The sequence below is a fragment of the Monodon monoceros genome, unplaced genomic scaffold (assembly GCF_005190385.1).
Source record: "Monodon monoceros isolate NGI ecotype Baffin Bay Population unplaced genomic scaffold, NGI_Narwhal_1 Super_Scaffold_5, whole genome shotgun sequence".
In the NCBI taxonomy this organism is placed as follows: Eukaryota; Metazoa; Chordata; class Mammalia; order Artiodactyla; family Monodontidae; genus Monodon; species Monodon monoceros.
In genome coordinates this window covers 49,236,240-49,256,707 of record NW_021703782.1, presented here as the reverse complement: position 1 = coordinate 49,256,707, position 20,468 = coordinate 49,236,240, and the positions used below count along the sequence as shown (strand labels likewise).

Here is a 20,468-nt window from a genome sequence, read left to right as displayed (position 1 = left end):
AAACAAAAGCCCAGGACCAGATGGCTTCACAGGTGAATTCTATCAAACGTTTAGAGAAGAGCTAACACCTATCCTTCTCAAACTCTTCCAAAATATAGCAGAGGGAGGAACACTCCCAAATTCCTTCTACGAGGCCACCATCACCTTCATACCAAAACCAGACAAGGATGTCACAAAGAAAGAAAACTACAGGCCAATATCACTGATGAACATAGATGCAAAAATCCTCAACAAAATACTAGCAAACAGAATCCAACAGCACATTAAAAGGATCATACACCATGATCAAGTGGGGTTTATTCCAGGAATGCAAGGATTCTTCAATATACGCAAATCTATCAATGTGATAAACCATATTAACAAATTGAAGGAGAAAAACCATATGATCATCTCAATAGATGCAGAGAAAGCTTTCGACAAAATTCAACACCCATTTATGATAAAAACCCTGCAGAAAGTAGGCACAGAGGGAACTTTCCTCAACATAATAAAGGCCATATATGACAAGCCCACAGCAAACATCATCCTCAATGGTGAAAAACTGAAAGCATTTCCACTAAGATCAGGAACAAGACAAGGTTGCCCACTCTCACCACTCTTATTCAACATAGTTTTGGAAGTTTTAGCCACAGCAATCAGAGAAGAAAAGGAAATAAAAGGAATCCAAATCGGAAAAGAAGAAGTAAAGCTGTCACTGTTTGCAGATGACATGATACTATACATAGAGAATCCTAAAGATGCTACCAGAAAACTACTAGAGCTAATCAATGAATTTGGTAAAGTAGCAGGATACAAAGTTAATGCACAGAAATCTCTGGCATTCCTATATACTAATGATGAAAAATCTGAAAGTGAAATCAAGAAAACACTCCCATTTACCATTGCAACAAAAAGAATAAAATATCTGGGAATAAACCTACCTAAGGAGACGAAAGACCTGTATGCAGAAAATTATAAGACACTGATGAAAGAAATTAAAGATGATACAAATAGATGGAGAGATATACCATGTTCTTGGATGGGAAGAATCAACATTGTGAAAATGACTCTACTACCCAAAGCAATCTACAGATTCAATGCAATCCCTATCAAACTACCACTGGCATTTTTCACAGAACTAGAACAAAAAATTTCGCAATTTGTATGGAAACACAAAAGACCCCGAATAGCCAAAGCAATCTTGAGAACGAAAAAAGGAGCTGGAGGAATCAGGCTCCCTGACTTCAGACTATACTACAAAGCTACAGTAATCAAGACAGTATGGTACTGGCACAAAAACAGAAAGATTGATCAGTGGAACAGGATAGAAAGCCCAGAGATAAACCCACGCACATATGGACACCTTATCTTTGATAAAGGTGGCAGGAATGTACAGTGGAGAAAGGACAGCCTCTTCAATAAATGGTGCTGGGAAAACTGGACAGGTACATGTAAAAGTATGAGATTAGATCACTCCCTAACACCATACACAAAAATAAGCTCAAAATGGATTAAAGACCTAAATGTAAGGCCAGAAACTATCAAACTCTTAGAGGAAAACATAGGCAGAACACTCTATGACATAAATCACAGCAAGATCCTTTCTGACCCACCTCCTAGAGTAATGGAAATAAAAACAAAAATAAACAAATGGGACCTAATGAAACTTCAAAGCTTTTGCACAGCAAAGGACACCATAATCAAGACCAAAAGACAACCCTCAGAATGGGAGAAAATATTTGCAAATGAAGCAAATGACAAAGGATTAATCTCCAAAATTTACAAGCAGCTCATGCAGCTCAATAACAAAAAAACAAACAACCCAATCCAAAAATGGGCAGAAGACCTAAATAGACATTTCTCCAAAGAACATATACAGAATGCCAACAAACACATGAAAGAATGCTCAACATCATTAATCATTAGAGAAATGCAAATCAAAACTACAATGAGATATCATCTCACACCAGTCAGAATGGCCATCATCAAAAAATCTAGAAACAATAAATGCTGGAGAGGGTGTGGAGAAAAGGGAACACTCTTGCACTGCTGGTGGGAATGTGAATTGGTTCCGCCACTATGGAGAACAGTATGGAGGTTCCTTAAAAAACTACAAATAGAATTACCATATGACCCAGCAATCCCACTACTGGGCATATACCCTGAGAAAACCAAAATTCAAAAAGAGTCATGTACCAAAATGTTCATTGCAGCTCTATTTACAATAGCCCGGAGATGGAAACAACCTAAGTGCCCATCATCGGATGAATGGATAAAGAAGATGTGGCACATATATACAATGGAATATTACTCAGCCTTAAAAAGAAATGAAATTGAGCTATTTGTAATGAGATGGATAGACCTAGAGTCTGTCATACAGAGTGAAGTAAGTCAGAAAGAAAAAGACAAATACCGTATGCTAACACATATATATGGAATTTAAGGGGAAAAAAAAATGTCATGAAGAACCTAGGGGTAAGACAGGAATAAAGACGCAGACCTACTGGAGAACGGACTTGAGGATATGGGGAGGGGGAAGGGTGAGCTTTGACAGGGCGAGAGAGAGTCATCGACATATACACACTAACAAACGTAGTAAGGTAGATAGCTAGGGGGAAGCAGCCGCAAGGCACAGGGATATTAGCTCGGTGCTTTGTGACAGCCTGGAGGGGTGGGATAGGGAGAGTGGAAGGGAGGGAGACGCAAGAGGGAAGACATATGGGAACATATGTATATGTATAACTGATTCACTTTGTTATAAAGCAGAAACTGACACACCATTGTAAAGCAATTATACCCCAATAAAGATGTTTAAAAATAAATAAATAAATAAAAAATAAAAAAATAAAAATAAAAATAAGGAGAATATGTTTAGCATTTGTTATGCCTCACTAAATAAAATACAATGAAAATATTTCAAATGAAAAGAATACTAACTACATTCATACACCATTTTATTAAGGGGTTCACTCTAGCCACTTAAAATTTTTTTGGGGTGCTCATACTCTGAGTTATGTGACGTTAGGTATAATTATAGGAAGTTTGAACTGTAAATAAAGCAAGAGCTTTATTAGTTCTGTGAAAGGTAAAGCGGTGAGGAGGTCGCACGCTGCCTCTTCCTGTGGTTCTGGTCCCTAGCTGTGCTGGCTTCGTGTAGAAGAGGGTAATGCTTCCATATGGAGAAGCAGATGGCCTTCTCCCCATTAAAAATTCAGGAAGGAGCACACCCTCTCCAGATCATTATGTTTACAACTTATCAGTTCTCCCAGGTTATGTGCTTTTGGGGCAGAAATTATGTCATAAAATTAGACAAAATGGTTCTGAGGTGTGCAAGGCTCCTTAAAATCCCCACAAACTTCTAACTGCGTGAGGCTAATGAGGAAGATTTTCTTTCAGGACTTTTTTCCTTTTGAAAATGACTCGTTACCTTCTACAGCCCAAGGCTAACATATATTAACAGAAGGAACCGTATCATGTGTGACATCTATCTGACAAAGGTTGCCATTTCACATCTATCACTTTTGAATTTGGGGGGTGTTTTTTTTTTTTTTTGCAAGTTAAGTGCAGCTAACAAATCACTCCAAGACAGACCGATAATTTATACATTTCACGCTGTGACAACACAGGTGGGAAGGGGCAGTAAACCAAACTAACGAGGCTCTAAGAGTCCCTCATACTGAAATACCCTTGCTTTCAGTATAAACGTCAGAAATCACCATTAACACATGCTGGTGTTTTAATCAGTAAACCGCTTGTCTGTGGGAGGCTAAGGGTGCTACTTAACCAACTCAGAGGAGGTCACTTCTAGGTGCTGAAAATAGCTGATATTCACCTCTCACTTCCAAGACCTGACAGGTTATTCACTAAGAAAATCACAAATGTCAATGCCACGTTACCTTCCCTATTAAAATCCATTCCCCCTCTGCCTCAAAAAAATCTATTTATGCTTCTAATCATGGATGCTCATTGAAATATCCATTCAAGAAGTAATATCTTTCCAGGCCTAGAACCAAACCCTTACGGTCCATACTGGATGTTAAGTTTTAGTATCACTTTTGTGCATTCTATTGAGTTCTGTGTCACATTTTATGACAGTTTGTCTTATCTCACCGTTTTGGTGCTCAGTGAAGGACAATTTTGCTGAGGAACACCATGGAAAGTTGAAGTACCATTAAAACACACAACTTTTATTTAGATCATGACTTAGGGATATGGAAAATGGATTCAAAAATACCATGTTCCTCCAAAAACCTTAGAAAGCAAAACCATTATTTCCTCAGACCGCTACCTGTCAGATGATTATTTTCCCTTAAAATGTGAAGGCTTTATCATGACTATCAACCTCATGGGAGACTCATGGGAGAGTTCATGGATGGACATTTCAACACATGGTTTCCATCTTACACCCCAAGAAAATTACACGATAATGCTGCCAAAGCACACTTGCATCACAAAAGATCTGCTGAACTTAAAACAGAGGGTAGGCTTAGGGAAAAGGAAATTTGAAGCCCAAGCTACAAAATATGTACATTGAACTTTTCAGAAGCTAGCTGATATGCACCAAAGGAAAAATGTGAAAATGGATTTAGAGGTGAAAAGCCATAAAGTAACACTTTCCCTTTTATGTAACTTTTATTATGCTTGCTACATAAGTTCACCAAGCAAATTAGTTATAACAAATAGTTAAAGTAGAACTACTGAATCAACTTCTGGCTACATGTGGAATTTAGTCAGATTTCGAGTGAAGCACTATTGGAATTAATAGCAAATACTGACTCCAGGCACACTACCAAGTTCTTTTCTGTCTTTAAACAGTATTCCTCCTTTTGTATCTCTGACCAGCCTTTCATAACTGTGGCATCGTCCAAGGAGAACACCAATTATATCCTCTACCATCTTTTACTTTAGAGACACTTAACAAAGGTATGAGAAGCCAAAATACATTCATTTCCTAATAATGTGTATGTGGCGAGGGTGGGTAGGGGGGAAGGAGGTGTTTAGTGGAGGCTGAAGTCACCTCAGCTTTACCACTTCACTCCATTCTCCAGTTGTGGATTTTTTTCCCTCACTCTGAAGGATAAGAGCTTAATTACTAAAAGATCCTAAGGGGGTAGGGGTATAGAATCAGGTAACCATCTTGCGTAAAACCGTGGACCTAGAAGAGATCATCATAAATTTCATGTGCAACATCTAGCAAAAGTGATGTTCAGAAAAGAAACCAGTTTTTTGTTTGTTTGGTTTTTTTTTTTTACCCAGCAGGAAGACATACAAAGACAAGTTTGTACAAAGTACAATGTGTCTGTCTGTCTGAGCTCTTCTCCCCCACCAGTCCTGCTTAAATATCTCTCAAAGTCTATCATCTCAATATGTCATTAAAAGAGAAAGGAATGGATGGAGAGAACAGCCTGATTGTCTAAAACTCTACTGCATTTTACATGTGTAGTCTGATACACATATTACTCCTTTAATTTTTTTCCCCCAGCAATGTAGGGGCAAAATAAATTTAGAGGGAAGGGATGAAGAGCCTGCTTAAATAGAGGAAAACTCAACAGTCCCTCAAGACTTCCTAACAGTGTGGGTGCTCTGTATCCGAGGGTTTCACATCCGCAAATTCAACCAACCAGATTGGAGCTACATTTAGGACCCATGGTTGACTGAATCCACAGATGCGGAAACTGCAGATACAGAGGGTGGACTATGGAACCTGGGCATCCAAGGATTTTGGTATCCACAGTGGGTCCTGGAACCGATTCCACGCAGAAACTGAGGTACGACTGTATACAAAGCCCTTACTCCCTGGTGGTACGTAATAGTCTATACTACAAAGGATAGACTTTCAAACAATAGAATTTATTCTACTGCACCAAAATCCTTATCTTTGTAGTAAAACAGAAGAAGCAAGCTAGGCTGCTTTTCTGGGGGAAAAATACCCTACAAATGTTTTAACTTAATAAAAAGAGGTTTTTCTTTACCTCCCAGTTTTCACATACCCACTTATTTTAAAACATATTCATTTTTCCATCTGATTTGTGAATATGTGGGGTTTAATCACAGATAATTCCCTTAATGACAGGAACAATGCTTTCTCTGCCTGTCACAATGCTATACCTAGTATGGAAAATCTAAGAGTGTTCAAAGGAACAAATTAATGAAGAGTGGCCAAATTGATTCGACAAAAATAAACACTAGTAAATTTGTTCAAAAGCCCAAATACATTTTACTGAAGTACATTTTGTGAAATCTCATTTTTTGAAGTAAACATTTATGGAGTTTCATCTAAATTACATTTCAAAATGATGGGGCTCTATGTTGAGTTTCCACTCAAATCAAAGTAAGTATTCTTCCTTTTTGAAATTATTCCATATTAAAAAGAGTAAAAATAAAATCACCTCACACCCATTAGGATGGCTATTACCAACCAACCAACCAACAAACAAAACAAATTTTTAAAAAAATAGAAAATTACAAGCATTGGCAAGGATGTAGAGAAATTGAAACCCTGTGCATTGTTGGTAGGAATGTACAATGGTGCAGCCACTAGAGAAAACAGGATGACAATTCCTCAAAAAATTAAAAATAGAAATGCCGTATGATCCAGCAATTGCACTTTAGGGCATATATCTAAAGGAACTGGAAGCAGGGTCTCAAAACAATATTTGCATACCCGTATTCATAGAAGTATTTATTATTCACAGTTGTCAAAAGTGGAAGCAACCAAATATGCATTGATGGATGAACAGATACACAGACTGTGGTATAAACATCCAAGGGAATATTATGCAGCCTTGAAAAGGAAGGCAATTCGGACATGTGCTACAACATGGATGTACCTGGAGGACATTAGAATAAGGGAAATAAGGCAGCCACAAAAAGAAAAATACTGTGTGATTCCACTAACACGAAGTCTCTAGAATAGTCAAATTCATAGTAACAAAAAGTAGAATGGTGATTGCCCACAGCTGTGGGGAGGGGGAAATGGGGAGTTATTGTTTAATGGGTATGAAAAAGTTCTCAAAACTGGTTGCACAACCAAGTGAATATACTTAGCACTACTGTACCATACAGTTTAAAAAATATGGTAAATTTTATATTATGTGCATTTTTCTACAATTAAAAATTTTAAAGAATTGTAAAAAATGTAAGGAGGCTTATCATAACTCTATATTAGTAGAAGCTATGCAGAAAATATGTTAGTGATGGAACATCTAGGACACAGACAAAGAAAGTCTGAAATGTCCATATAGTCTGTACTTATACATACGTTGTTTTGGTTCTTTGTTAAATAGTACAAACTTTGAGTTCCTCCTTTGGGTCCCAGTTTCTTGAGCCTTCTCATCCACTTGTTTCCCTGGTGCCCAGAAATCAAAGGGAATTATCAGTCCATGAAGATGAATACCTCAATATTTTGGCTACTCTACCTAACCTCCAGATCAAAATGAGCTGAAGTATTATAACTTTTCTGTAAAAGGGGAAGGAAAAAGAAGGGAAAGGAAACCATCATTCTTTTATTTAAAATGATGCCTTTAACATGGGAACATGACATACTCGCCCTTCATCGACAGATGAGCTTTTCGTACTACTGTTTTTCAAGAGTGGAGTAGAATATTCCACTCACCTGGTATCCCTGTGATCACCTGCTTGTATTTGCAAGAAGGCTAATGGGGAGGTGGGGAGGGTGGTGGTCTGTGGCCTCAGAACAGCATTGCTCTTAGTTCCATATCATTCTTTATCTATCCAGCCTGAAACCTTGAGCTTGTTAGCAGATAAGCCCACTGATTCAGCTTTCATTCTTTTCTATTTCTTCTCCTTATTGGTGGGAATCTAAAGCTACAATTATTTTAAATATGGAAGGCAGCCTAAATGCCCAACAATTCTGAAAGAGTTGATTAAATTATGATATATTATCTCCATGGAATGCCATGAAGCTTTTGAAATTATTATAAGGGTTACTTAGCAACAGTTAAAACATTTATGATAAACTACCATATGATCCAGCAATCCCACTTCTGCATATTTATCTGAAAAACAAATACTAACTTGAAAAGATATATACACGCTCATGTTCATTGCAGCATTATTACAACAGCCAAGCATGGAAACAACCTAAGTGTCCATCAATGGATGAATGGATAAAGAAAATGTGTTATATATATATAATAGAACGTTCGGCCATAAGAAAGAATCAAATTTTGCCATTTGCAACAGGAAGGACCTTGAGGATATTATGCTAAGTGAACAAAAGTCAGACAGAGAAAGACAAACACCATATGATCTCACTTCTATGTGAAATCTAAAAAAAAAAAAGGAAAAAACCTCATAGATACAGGTAACAGATTGGTTGCCAGGGGCGAGGGGTTGAGGGGTGGGTGAAATATATGAAGAGGTCAAAAGGTACAAACTCCCACTTATAAAATAAGTCAAGTCACGGAGATGTAGTATACAGCATGGTGACTGTAGTTAATACTGTATTGCATATTTGAAAGTTGCTGAGAGAGTAGATCTTAAAAGTGCTGAAGACAAGAAAAAAAATTTTGTAACGATGTACGGTGACAGGTATTAACTAGACTTACTGTGGTGATCATTTTACAATGTATACAAATATCAAATCATTATGCTATACACCTGAAATTAATATAGTATTATATGTCAATTATATCTCAATGGGAAAAAAAAGTTTACGATATAATAAATGAAAAAAACTAGGCTAGAGTATGTCCAGGTACACTATGATTGTAACTATAAAAATAAAGCTAGGATGGGGCTTCCCTGGTGGCATAGTGGTTAAGAATCCACCACCGTAACTAGAGAAAGCCTGCGCGCAGCAACGAAGACCCAACGCAGCCAAAAACAAAATAAATAAAATAAATAAATTTTAAAAAAATAATAAAAAATAAAGCTAGGATGGTATACACAGAAATTCTAAATTAATTGTGCATAGCAGGAAAAACATGGGTGACTTTTTTCACCTACATGTGTAACAGGGAAGAGCTAAAACGGACTCCCCATTGGATCTGTTCCTTTGACTTTAACCTTTGCTTTTCGTTGCTTTTGTTATTATAATCATACATAATGGCCTGCCTCAGGGAACCCTGCCCACCTGTGACTGGCTGCAAGAAAAAAGAAACTAACACATCCCCAGGCTGGTCATTCCAGGAGTTTTGCAAAACTGGTGGCCCTTTTACTTGACTTCCTCACCACCTCTCCCTCTCTGATTCTATAAAAGAAACTGGCATCCAGACCCCGATAAGATGGTTTTTCAGAGACACTAGTCTGCCATCTTCTCGGTCTGCTGGCTTTCCGAATAAAGTCATATTCCTTGCCTCAGCACCTCGTCTCTGATTCATTGGCCTGTCGTGTGGCGAGCAGAGTGAGCTTGGACTCGGTAACACATCTATCAAATGTAATTACGTGCTTAATTTTTTTAAAGTAATTGTAAAGAGAAATGTCATTAAACATTTCAGCCCCATACTGTGGTTGAAGTAAAAAACGATGTACTGTGTAGCACAGGGAACTCTATTCAGTGCTCTGTGGTAACCTAAATGGGAAGGAAAACCAAAAAAGAGGGGATATATGTATATGTATAGCTGATTCACTTTGCTGTAGAGCAGCAGAAACTAACACAACATTGTAAAGCAATTATACTACCCAAAAAATTAAATAAATAAATAATCCAAATGAGGTGCTCATCCCTGGAGTCAGTCAATCATTTCATCACCCACGTGGGGAGTATACTGCATATGGAGCCGGTACTCCTTCGGTGCCCATTTTCTTCCAGCTAAGAAAAATTAGTTACCTGTTAGAATTTTTCCTGGCTATTCTTGAATTTTTATGCCCTTTACAATGTTTATCCTCCCAGCAATTTTTGCTTTACTTCTGTGATTAGAACATTCCAGAGGATAAGACCATTATCTTTGAATAATACCTAAATGATTTGGGGGTTGATAAGGAATACAACAAAAGCTATCACTTATGGTATTGTTTAGCAAAAGTTAAAGCCTCTATTTATGACAGAGAACTAGAAAATGTCAGAGCAAGAAAACCCTGGGTATCATCTGGTCCAACACCACACCCATTTTAAAAGAAATCGGAGGCCCTCCTGGGTATGGGATGAGGTATGCTTCCCAGAGCCTCACAGCTGCAGGATTGGAACTATAAGACCAGACCAGCTGCTTTTCCTCCTACTATGCCAGCTGCTTCCAGTAAATAGAGCTTCCAGTACACTGGAAAGGGACCTCCAGTACAACCAAAGTAATGAGTAAAAAAATCAAATTGTGACAAGATTTCAACTTGAAAACAAACAATTCTCTGTGTCTGTAAAAACACAGTAGTCATTAGAGAGCAAAAATGAGGCACGGAAAGAATCACAACCAACTAAACCAGTATACGTTTCCCTTGAGCTGCTCTAAAACTCAACTCTCTTCTTCATCTTTTTATTTTGTAACAGCCTTAAGATAAAACTCCCATAACATACAATTCACCCCTTTAAAGTATGCAATTCACTGGCTGTGAGTATATTACAGAGGTGTGAACCATCACCAGAATCAATTTTAAAATATTTTCATCACCCCCAAAACAAATGCCATAAACTTTAGCTTTCACACACCCCCAGTTCTCCATCCCTAGGCAACCACTCATCTGCTTTCTGTCTTTACAGACTGATCTATCCTCCATATTTTATGTAAATTATATCTCTCACTCTGTTTTCTTTTGCAGCTGGCTTCTTTCACTGAGCCTAACATCCCCAAGGCTCATCCATGTTGTATCAGGTATCTTTTCTCCATCTTGATTGCAATCACCGAGACACCTCGGCTCAAGCTCTTTTGTCCTCATCATGCACACAGATTAACGCGGGCATATGTGCACAGGGAAAGGACGGGAGAGGGGCAACAGTAAAGATTTCCAGGCTCTTACTTTTCATACTTACTTTCACTCTGTAGATCTGCCTCAGCCTTTTCAACAGTCACCAACAGACTTTCAGAAAGATCTTTTCTTTTGCTCACTAGTGGAAAACCATTCCAAACATACATCATTTCCTAATGAGGAAAAATGAAAAACCATTCGCAATTATGTGAGGTTATTCAATGTTCTTTACAGCAACAAAACTACATATGTGTGTTTTGCCTCAGTTGCTAGTGATCTCAAGACAACATTTAGAGATCATTTTCCTTAGCTTTCCTCATTTGGAATTTAGTGATTAAATTTCCACTTTTCTCACTTTATTTAATGCTTTTTGCCTTTTATACTGCGAAGTATTCTATATATATATATATATATATATATATATAGTATATTGTGTTTTTACTGAAAAATTAATTTACTCGTTCATTTAACAAGTATTTACTAAGCACCTACTGGTATCCAATCCTTTTGGAAGATAATGGATTACAGATACAGAAATAAATACAATATTTTAAAATGATACTATGAACAATTCTATTTAATATAGATTTTTGCTGTTACTCTTAAGTAAAGGGAAACATTTTTCAATATCTGCCAATTGTTTACATAAAATGTCTCCAAGGACATCACTGAAAATGAACATAGGAAATATTTTACCTGGCTCAGGTTCTTTTATACCATTAAAAACATGTGACAGTCCAGTAATGCAATCCAATATGCAGAAAATGCATTCATTTAAAGGCCATACGGCAGAATGACAGCCCCTAAAAATGTAAACTAATGATTTCTCATTGCAAATTATACTTAATAGGCAAACAGATGAGAATTTTTTTTTTTTTGGACCAAAAGCAAATGTGCTCTTGCTTGAAAATATTTTTCTAATCTTCCTGGTAGTGCAGTTCATATTTTGAAAGGTATGAAATAACCAGGGTAATTAGAATCTTCTTGGAAATAAATGAATGTTAAAATATTATAGAGATATTGTTTGAACAGCCTCTTACAGGGAAGCAGTAGAAATGAGGAAAATACATTGGAGTGGCAGCAAAGTCATCTTTACGTTATGGTACTGAAAACTAAGATAACAACACTGCCTTCTGTTTTACATCTAGCTTCTTATTGCTAATAGAGTAAGAGTTCAATTCAATAACTAACCGAACATTTATTTTAACTGATGATGATGTTTTTAAATTTTGCTTTTATCGAAGGAATATTTTGTCAGAAGAAGGAACGCTCATACCTGACCTTGCCATTTTATGACATATAGGATTTTGGTAAAATTCCTAGTCACCACAAATTCAAGCCAATTCTACCCCCTTAGCCGTGGAGAAATAAGTGCTCTGAGTTAACCTTCCTTAAGACCCTTAGTAATCAGAGAGAGCTATACATCATCAGCTCAGATATGTTTACAGAGCGATCATATCTTTTTTTAATTAAATTTATCTATTTATCTATGCATTTATTTATTTATGGCTGCATTGGGTCTTCGTTGCTGCGGGCAGGCTTTCTCTAGTTGTGGCGAGCGGGGGCTACTCTTCATTGCGGTGCGCGGGCTTCTCAGTGCGGTGGCTTCTCTTGTTGTGGAGCACAGGCTCTAGGCGCACGGGCTTCAGTAGTTGTGGCTCACGGGCTCTAGGCCTGCGGGCTTCAGTAGTTGTGGCGCACGGGCTTAGTTGCTCCACAGCATGTGGGATCTTCCCGGAACAGGGCTCGAACCCGTGTCCCCTGCATTGGCAGGCAGATTCTTAACCACTGCGCCACCAGGGAAGTCCCCAGAGTGGTCATATTTTTATCTCATTCCATCACAGGCACAGAACAACCCAGTCTGAGGGTGGTGTTCTCCGAGACTAAGTTGGGAAAACCTCGGTCAAGGTACTAGGTGCAGGCTAGCTCCCAACTGATGCCTGTGAGGGGCTGCAGTTTTCTTTCTCACAGAATATTTAAAGAGCTTCTATATCAATGATAAAATAATAAAACACTGATGAAAATAGGGAAGTATACGAACAACAATTCACAAAACAAGAAATAAAAATGAACAAGCATGTGAAAAGATGCTCAACTGCACATTTAAACAGTAAAACACTGTTGGTAAGAATTTAAATTGGTACAGCCTTTCTGGAGGGCAAACTGGCAATGTCAAAGTATTAAATGCATATGGCCTTCAACGCAGAATTCCATTTCTAGACATCTCTCCAAGACAATTTTATGCCCATGTACAAAAAGAGATATGAAAGAATATTAATTGTAGCTTGTTTGTACTAGTAAAAACTGGAAACTACATAACTGTTAAAGGGGGATAACTGAATAAACTCTGGAATCAAAAAAAAAAAAAATCATGAACCCCCAAAGGAGGACAGGTGTCAGCTTGCACTAAACAGCTTTCCTGTGCTATGTGACTACCTACGCAAAACTAAAGCCCCAAAGAGTCATCATAATTTGATATATTCAGTACTTTAAAAAAAGTCTTCATTAAGACAATTTAAGTTGAAATTATGCTTTTCACAAAGTCTTGCCTAAATGGCATACCGATCAAGAATGTGAGCTCTAGCGCTGGGCTAGAGCACAGCAGCCACCAGCCACTTACGGCTCTGGAGCAATGAGACTGGTTCAGATTGAGACCCACTGTAAGCACAGGACACACACCAGATTTCAATGGATGAGTACAATATAAAAGAATGAGGAATCTCATTCATAAGTTTCTAGAGATTACATGCTCAAATGACAAAATGTTGCATAAACCGGGTTAAACCAGTACTCTTAAAATGAGTATCATGTGTCCTTTTAGTTTTCAATTTTTTACCTTTTGATTTTTAATGTGGCTACTAGAAAAGGTACAGTTACATATGTGGCTTGCATTATAATTCAACTCAATTTCAATTAAGTCAACTCACCCTGTCTCTGCCTGAATTTCCTTGCTTGTCAAATGAGGCTACAAAGAGAAACTCCCCTCATAGAGTTACTATAAGAATTAAATGATATATTTTATAAATAGCCTTTATCAAAATTCCTAGAACATACCAATCAGTCAAAAAACATCTGCTATACTTTTTATTATTCATTAAAAATTTATTTATAAACGTTCACCTTACAAACACAATGGTTTTTAATTGAGCAAACTTCACAACAAAAGTTAGATGTTCTCCCTGCCCCTGTGAATAGACAATTTATTTCTAGGATGCAAACAGTAAATAAAATAAAGGCAGATACCAGGGCAGGCAAGACGAGCTTCACGGGTGCAGGCAACGAGGGAGAGTAACGTCGAGCCTTCCTCACAGCAAACTTCTCAGTAGGGATCGATTTCCCAGCAATTCTCTGCTTCAAGCCATCCACCTGTCTGTGAAAAGCCCCAGCCCCAGCAAAAGGTCGTTAAGAACACATACGTTATTTACACCTGTCCTTGTCACGCTGTGCTCCCCAGACCGGTAGCATCAGCATCACCTTGAAACCTGTTGGAAATGCAAATTTGCAGGCTCCACCCCAGACCTATTAAATCAGCAGCTCTAGAGCTGGGGCCCAGCAGTCTGGATTTCAATGAGTCCTCCAGAGGATTCTGATGCACGCACAAGTTTGAGAACCACCGATTGACACGTATTTCTTTCTAGTTAACTTAGCAAGTGTCTTAGCCTATCAGAGTCAAGGAAATCTAGATATAAAATTGGCAATTTCCATAAGTAAGCAGGAAAAAGTCCAAAGTATTTACATTGTGGATACTTCTGAGAGAGGCAATAGCGTATACTGGTACATTTCCTATTCCTTTCTGCAAGTATGACACAGATCTGTAAAGTAATGTGGCTCAAAAGATAGCCGTCAATTCACGTATAATTTGAGAAAATGTTTCCAAAGCATAGGTGATTTTGAAAATAATCAACTAAGAACATATACCATGTTTACAACCTTTCTCTCAAAATTCTAAGAAATTCCAATTATAAAATTCACAAGCACATAAAATTGAGAATAGGATGGTGAGACTACATGTTCCTAGGGCACTCTCTTATACATAACTTTGCAAATGCACCAAACACGTTGCCAAGAAGAAATTTAGGGAAATATCCAGCTATACTGAAAGAAAAAGATGCAATAAGAGGAAAAAACATTCCAGTATGAAGACAAGCTTGTGCTACATTCTTTCTGGGCACAATTTGGGAATATGGATTTTTTAAATTGAGGTGTAATAGACATATGACATTATATTATTTTCAGGTGTACAAAGGGCTATGGCTTTTAAACCAGAATGCCCATCATTACTGTGGATTAACATCAGTGGAAGAGGCAGTGCAAATGTGAGGTGGGAGTTGAGGGAAGGGGTCAGAAGCATGCAGTGGACATGAAACCTTGTTATTTAAGGATCACAGAGTCTGTATGAAGAGAACATTCATTCTGGGGACTCTCCTCTCATTATCCCAACAAATTAGATGCTATCACACATGCAGCAGACCTCAAGCTTTCTCCCGAAAATAAGATTCGTTACATATTTCAAAGCAATTATTTTGATATGGAGAAAATTTACTTTGAAGTACAGGAAGTGTGGATGTAAAAGATCCCAATGTATCTTAATATTCCATTCCATTTGTTGTTTGTGTGAAATGAGGCAATACATTCTACCAGTAAGAGGTGGCATTAATCTACGTGGCTTCCACTAATGTTGATTCTATTAGTATACATGGTCCTATTGCTAAAAAGAGCTTCTCTAAAAGCATGAAAAAGTAGTCCTGGTCATACCTTCAAATTTGTTCTGACAAATTTGTCAGAGGGTTCAGCCAGGCCATTATTTCTCATAATGTGGTCACACACTATAGTATTCCACTTAAAAGTGTTTGTCACTGGGCTTCGCTGGTGGCGCAGTGGTTAAGCATCTGCCTGCCAATGCAGGGGACACGGGTTCAAGCCCTGGTCCAGGAAGATCCCACATGCCGCGGAGCAACTAAGCCCGTGCGCCACAACTACTGAGCCTGCGCTCTAGAGCCCGTGAGCCACAACTACTGAGCCCACGTGCCACAACTACTGAAGCCCGTGCGCCTAGAACTCGTGCTCCGCAACAAGAGATGCCACCGCAATGAGAAGCCCGCGCACCGCAACGAAGAGCAGCCCCCGCTCGCCGCAACTAGAGAAAGCCCGTGCGCAGCAACAAAGACCCAACGCAGCCAAAAATAAATAAATAAATATTTTTAAAAAAGTGTTTGTCATCAATTATGTTTGAAGGACGCAGTTGGGCTTCTCCGTTCCTTAACTTCCTCATCTCCAGCGGTCACCTCCTCCTTTCCACCACAGCCACCCACCCCTACAGTCACACCTTAGACCACTTCATCACCTGTGGCTTTTCGACCTCAAAGCACAAATTCAAGCACACCACCCTTTGAACACCACTCTCCTCATTCTACCTTGGCTGTTCTACTAAGACTTTCAGTCCTCTTGCCTTTCAACTTTCTCCCAGCTCAGCAGTCTCCTTCTTTCCCCGTCCCTCCATCCTCCTGCTTAGACGGCCAGGCAGGCAATCTTTACTGCATACTCCCTTGCTAATGCCTAGTCGTTGCACTCATCCGGATGAAGCTCAGTATCCATCCTCCCTGCACCTGCACTGAGAACAAGTTGGTATCACTGTAAATTCATCAACACCAACCTCGAACGAGCCCTGGCACCGCCTGCCGTTCCCCCTCCTGTGTTTCTCTCATCACCTCACTGTCCCACCCTCTACAGCAATGATTTCCAATATTCTTCATCCTCCTCACACCTCCAGCCCACTCCTTTCTCTTTCACTCTCAACAGACAGCCCTGCCTCCTACTTCATAAAGAAAAACAGAAGCTGTGAGGGAGGAAGCCCTCCATCTCACACTACCACCCACGAGCTTGCATGCCTCCGCACCTTTTCTGGACTTCTTCCCTCCCATACAATAGAGGACCTGGTCCTCCCTCTAGATAAAGCCAGTCCTGCCATCAGCGCTTTGGATTCTATCTCCTCTTGCATTCTCAAGAGCCTTGCAAATATCAGTTATCCCATTTCTCGCTTATCCCATTTCTCGCTTATATGTCTAACTTCTCTTTCTCCAAAGGATCCTTCCCAGTGGTTTTTGAGAATGCTCAGATCTCTCCCATTAAGATATTCTTTGATAATACATCTCCCTCCAACTCTCTCTATCTCTTCCACTTCATAGTCAAAGTTATCCAGGGATGTTATTTATGCTCAACTCTCTTCATTTCTTTGTATCTTATTCACTCTTTAGCCAATCCCAGTCTGGTTTCTACCTCTGTTCTATTACCTTACCAACTCCCACTCGGGATACCAATGAGCTCTGTGTCCCTAAAACACATTTTGTCTTATTTTTTTTTTAAGCCTACAGCACTCGGTAGTCCCAGGCGCTCTCTCATCCAGGTACGAACCAGCACCGAGCCTGCTTAGCTTCCAAAATCAGACAAGATCGGGTGCACTCAGGGTGGTACGGCTGGAGACTCTGTCTTATTTTTTAAAGGAATTCTGTGTTCTATGAGACATATTTTGAGCAATCCTGGACGTTCATTTTCCTTTGACCTATATATAAAATGTAGCATCACGTCCTGACCAATATCAGCTTTGTCTTAGTTCTTTTAATGTGCAGTGCTCCTTCCTGCCAGAGCATCCTCTCATATGCTGTTCCTGCAAGAGCATCCTCTCATATGCTGTTCCTGCAACAGCATCCTCTCATATGCTGTTCCTACAAGAGCATCCTCTCATATGCTGTTCCTGCAACAGCGTCCTCTCAAATGCTATTCCCTTGGTCTGAAACTGTTATCACTACAACTCCCCACTGCCCCAGCAGCTCCCAAGCCACCTTCAGACCTCATCTCAACTATCATTCCCTCTGTGCTCTTATCCATACCTCTCCTCCCACCGGGGAATGGAGGGACAGTGGGTAGTGTTGGCGATGCAAGTGTTATAGGTTTCTGCCTTGCTAACTGGTAGTCCCAGTCACTGAGAGAGGAAAGAACACCAGGTTTGCTAGGGAAGACTGGATGTGGTGAGTTTTAAATGCTTTCACATATCTAAGCGAAGGTGGTAAACGGGAGCTAGATATATGGGTCTGGAGCTCAGTCACAAGCTAGGGATTTCAATTAGGCTTGAATCAGATTTCCTAAGGTTGAGGTTCTAAGACTGACCTTTGAAATCAAAAGCATCAACTTTTAATAGATGGAAGTAGGATGAGCTTACAAAGATACCAAGAAGGAATGGTGAGACAAGTAGGAGGAGAAAAATCAGTCATGTGTTATAATTTTTCATTTACTGGGTGATTATTTCACAGATGTCTAGTTCCACTACAAGATTATGAACTACACAAGGACAGGATCCATGCCTGTTTATTCAGCACTTAACACAGTAGTCTTCATACAGTAGGTGCTCAACATAAAGGTTACAGATGAATGGATGGATGGATGGATGGATGGATGGATGGACACTGGTCTAAACAAAGTTAAACAGATTACTTCACAGCAGAGCTTCTCAGAGTCTTTGGCACACTAATGAAAACTAAGGGTATATTATATTGTGTTATATTCTTAAGTTCTTCTGATCACAAAATACCTTTGATTTATAACAGTAAACATCTTTAGCTAACAATACCATTTTAGGAAACTGTGTTCAAAATGCAGTAGCAAAGCCCCAATTACAAAACAAAAAAACATGTGTTCTCAAGATTCCCAATTACACTGGCATATCTGCAAAGTCTTGCTAAAAGGATGACATTTTGACCCTTAGTTAAATATATATATATATATATATATATATATATATATATATATTTTTTTTTTTTTTTTTTTTTTTTGTGGTACGCGGGCCTCTCACCACCGTGGCCTCTCCCGTTATGGAGCACAGGCTCCGGATGTGCAGGCTCAGCGGCCGTGGCTCACGGGCCCAGCCGCTCTGCGGCATGTGGGATCTTCCCGGACCGGGGCACGAACCCGTGTCCCCTGCATCGGCAGGTAGACTCTTAACCACTGCGCCACCAGGGAAGCCCTAAATATATTTTTTAAGAGTTTCTGTATCAAATCAGATAAATTAAAGAAATACGAAGGTGAAGCATGGAAGAGCACTAACGGAAAAAGAAAGTATTTGTGTGTTCCTCTATTCATTCAGGATCTTTGTCATAGAAATAGTGTCTTGCTTACCTAAATAAAGTTACCACATCCTCTTTAGTTGCTACTACATCTTCCTCTGGAAGCATACTCAAAATTGCAGCTTTCAAGAACACATATGTTGCCTTGAGGAAAAGAAAAGCAGCTAGTCAGAGAGCATCCTAGGTACATGACATTGCTATCTTGCAAATCAGGAAAGACCTACAAATCTTCCAGATTTAATATTTAAGAGGTATCAAAAATTAAAAAAAAAAAGGAAATGAAGTCTTATATCACCTGTTCCAAATGAGATCAAAACTTTTCACCTAATTTTGGCCATTTTCCTATCACACAACTGTAACGTTCATGGATGAGAAAATGGACAAAATGAAAAAGAGATCATTATCTCATTCCTCCCAACTTTTCACAAATGGATCAGAATTTTTTTAGAACTTTTTTTTTAATTGAAGTATAGTTGATTTACAATATTACATTAGTTTCAAGTGTACAACATAGTGATTCAATATTTTTATAGATTATACACCATTTAAAGTTGTTATAAAATATTGGCTATATTCTCTGTATATTACAACTTTGTATTTTATTTATTTATTTATTTATTTATTTAGCGGTACGTGGGCCTCTCACTGTTGTGGCCTCTCCTGTTGCGGAGCACAGGCTCCGGACGCGCAGGCTTAGCGGCCATGGCTCACGGGCCCAGCCACTCTGCGGCATGTGGGATCTTCCCGGACAGGGGCACGAACCCGTGTCCCCTGCATCGGCAGGCGGACTCTCAACCACTGCGCCACCAGGGAAGCCCTGTATTTTATTTATTTTATAGCTAGCAGTTTGTACCTCTTAATCTCCTTCCCCTAACTTGCCACACCTGTTGGCATGGCTATTATCAAAAAGACAACAAATAATAAATGTTGATGAGATTGTGGAGAAAAGGGAACCCTAGTATACTGTTGGTGGGAATGTAAATTGGTACAGCCACTATGGAAAACAGAATGAAGGTTCTTCAAAAAATTAAAATAGAACTACCATATGATTCAGCAATTCCATTCCTGGGTATATATCCAAAGAAAAATGAAAACACTAATTCAAAAAGATATGTACATCATAACGTTAATAGCAGCATTATTTACAAAAGCCAAGACATGGAAGCAACCTAAGTGTGCATCAACGGATGAATGGATAAAGAATTAATTTTGATTATTATGAAAAGCCTTGTTATCAGGGTATCAAAAGGTCTAAAAACAATTATCAATACTTGATATTTAATACTTTTTATATATAAGTACAGTTCATCTTCACAGATAAAGCCTCTTTGCTGAAAAAGACTATTTGGATGGCTTTTAAAGCACGTAGTGCTGAGGACAGTGGTTATAAACAGCAGGTACTTAATGTCCACTTCGTCCTTTGATGGATCTCTAAGTTGAGAAAACAGTGTCAATATCATACTATGGAACAAACAGTCCTAAATGAAAATCATCCTGTACACTTATTAGCAA

General features: G+C 38.8%; 1 protein-coding gene across 2 annotated transcripts in view; it reads right to left on the bottom strand.

Moving 5' to 3' along the window:
* The window catches only part of TTC39B (tetratricopeptide repeat domain 39B), a 146,745-nt gene that overhangs the window by 15,546 nt on the left and 110,731 nt on the right, over positions 1-20,468 (bottom strand). For both annotated transcript variants that reach the window (XM_029203285.1, XM_029203283.1), the window contains 3 exons: positions 19,009-19,100; positions 14,083-14,209; positions 10,904-11,012 (listed from right to left, as the gene is read on the bottom strand). In XM_029203285.1, coding sequence (XP_029059118.1) covers positions 10,904-11,012; positions 14,083-14,209; positions 19,009-19,100 — 328 coding nt within the window. The remainder of the gene's footprint in view (positions 1-10,903; positions 11,013-14,082; positions 14,210-19,008; positions 19,101-20,468) is intronic.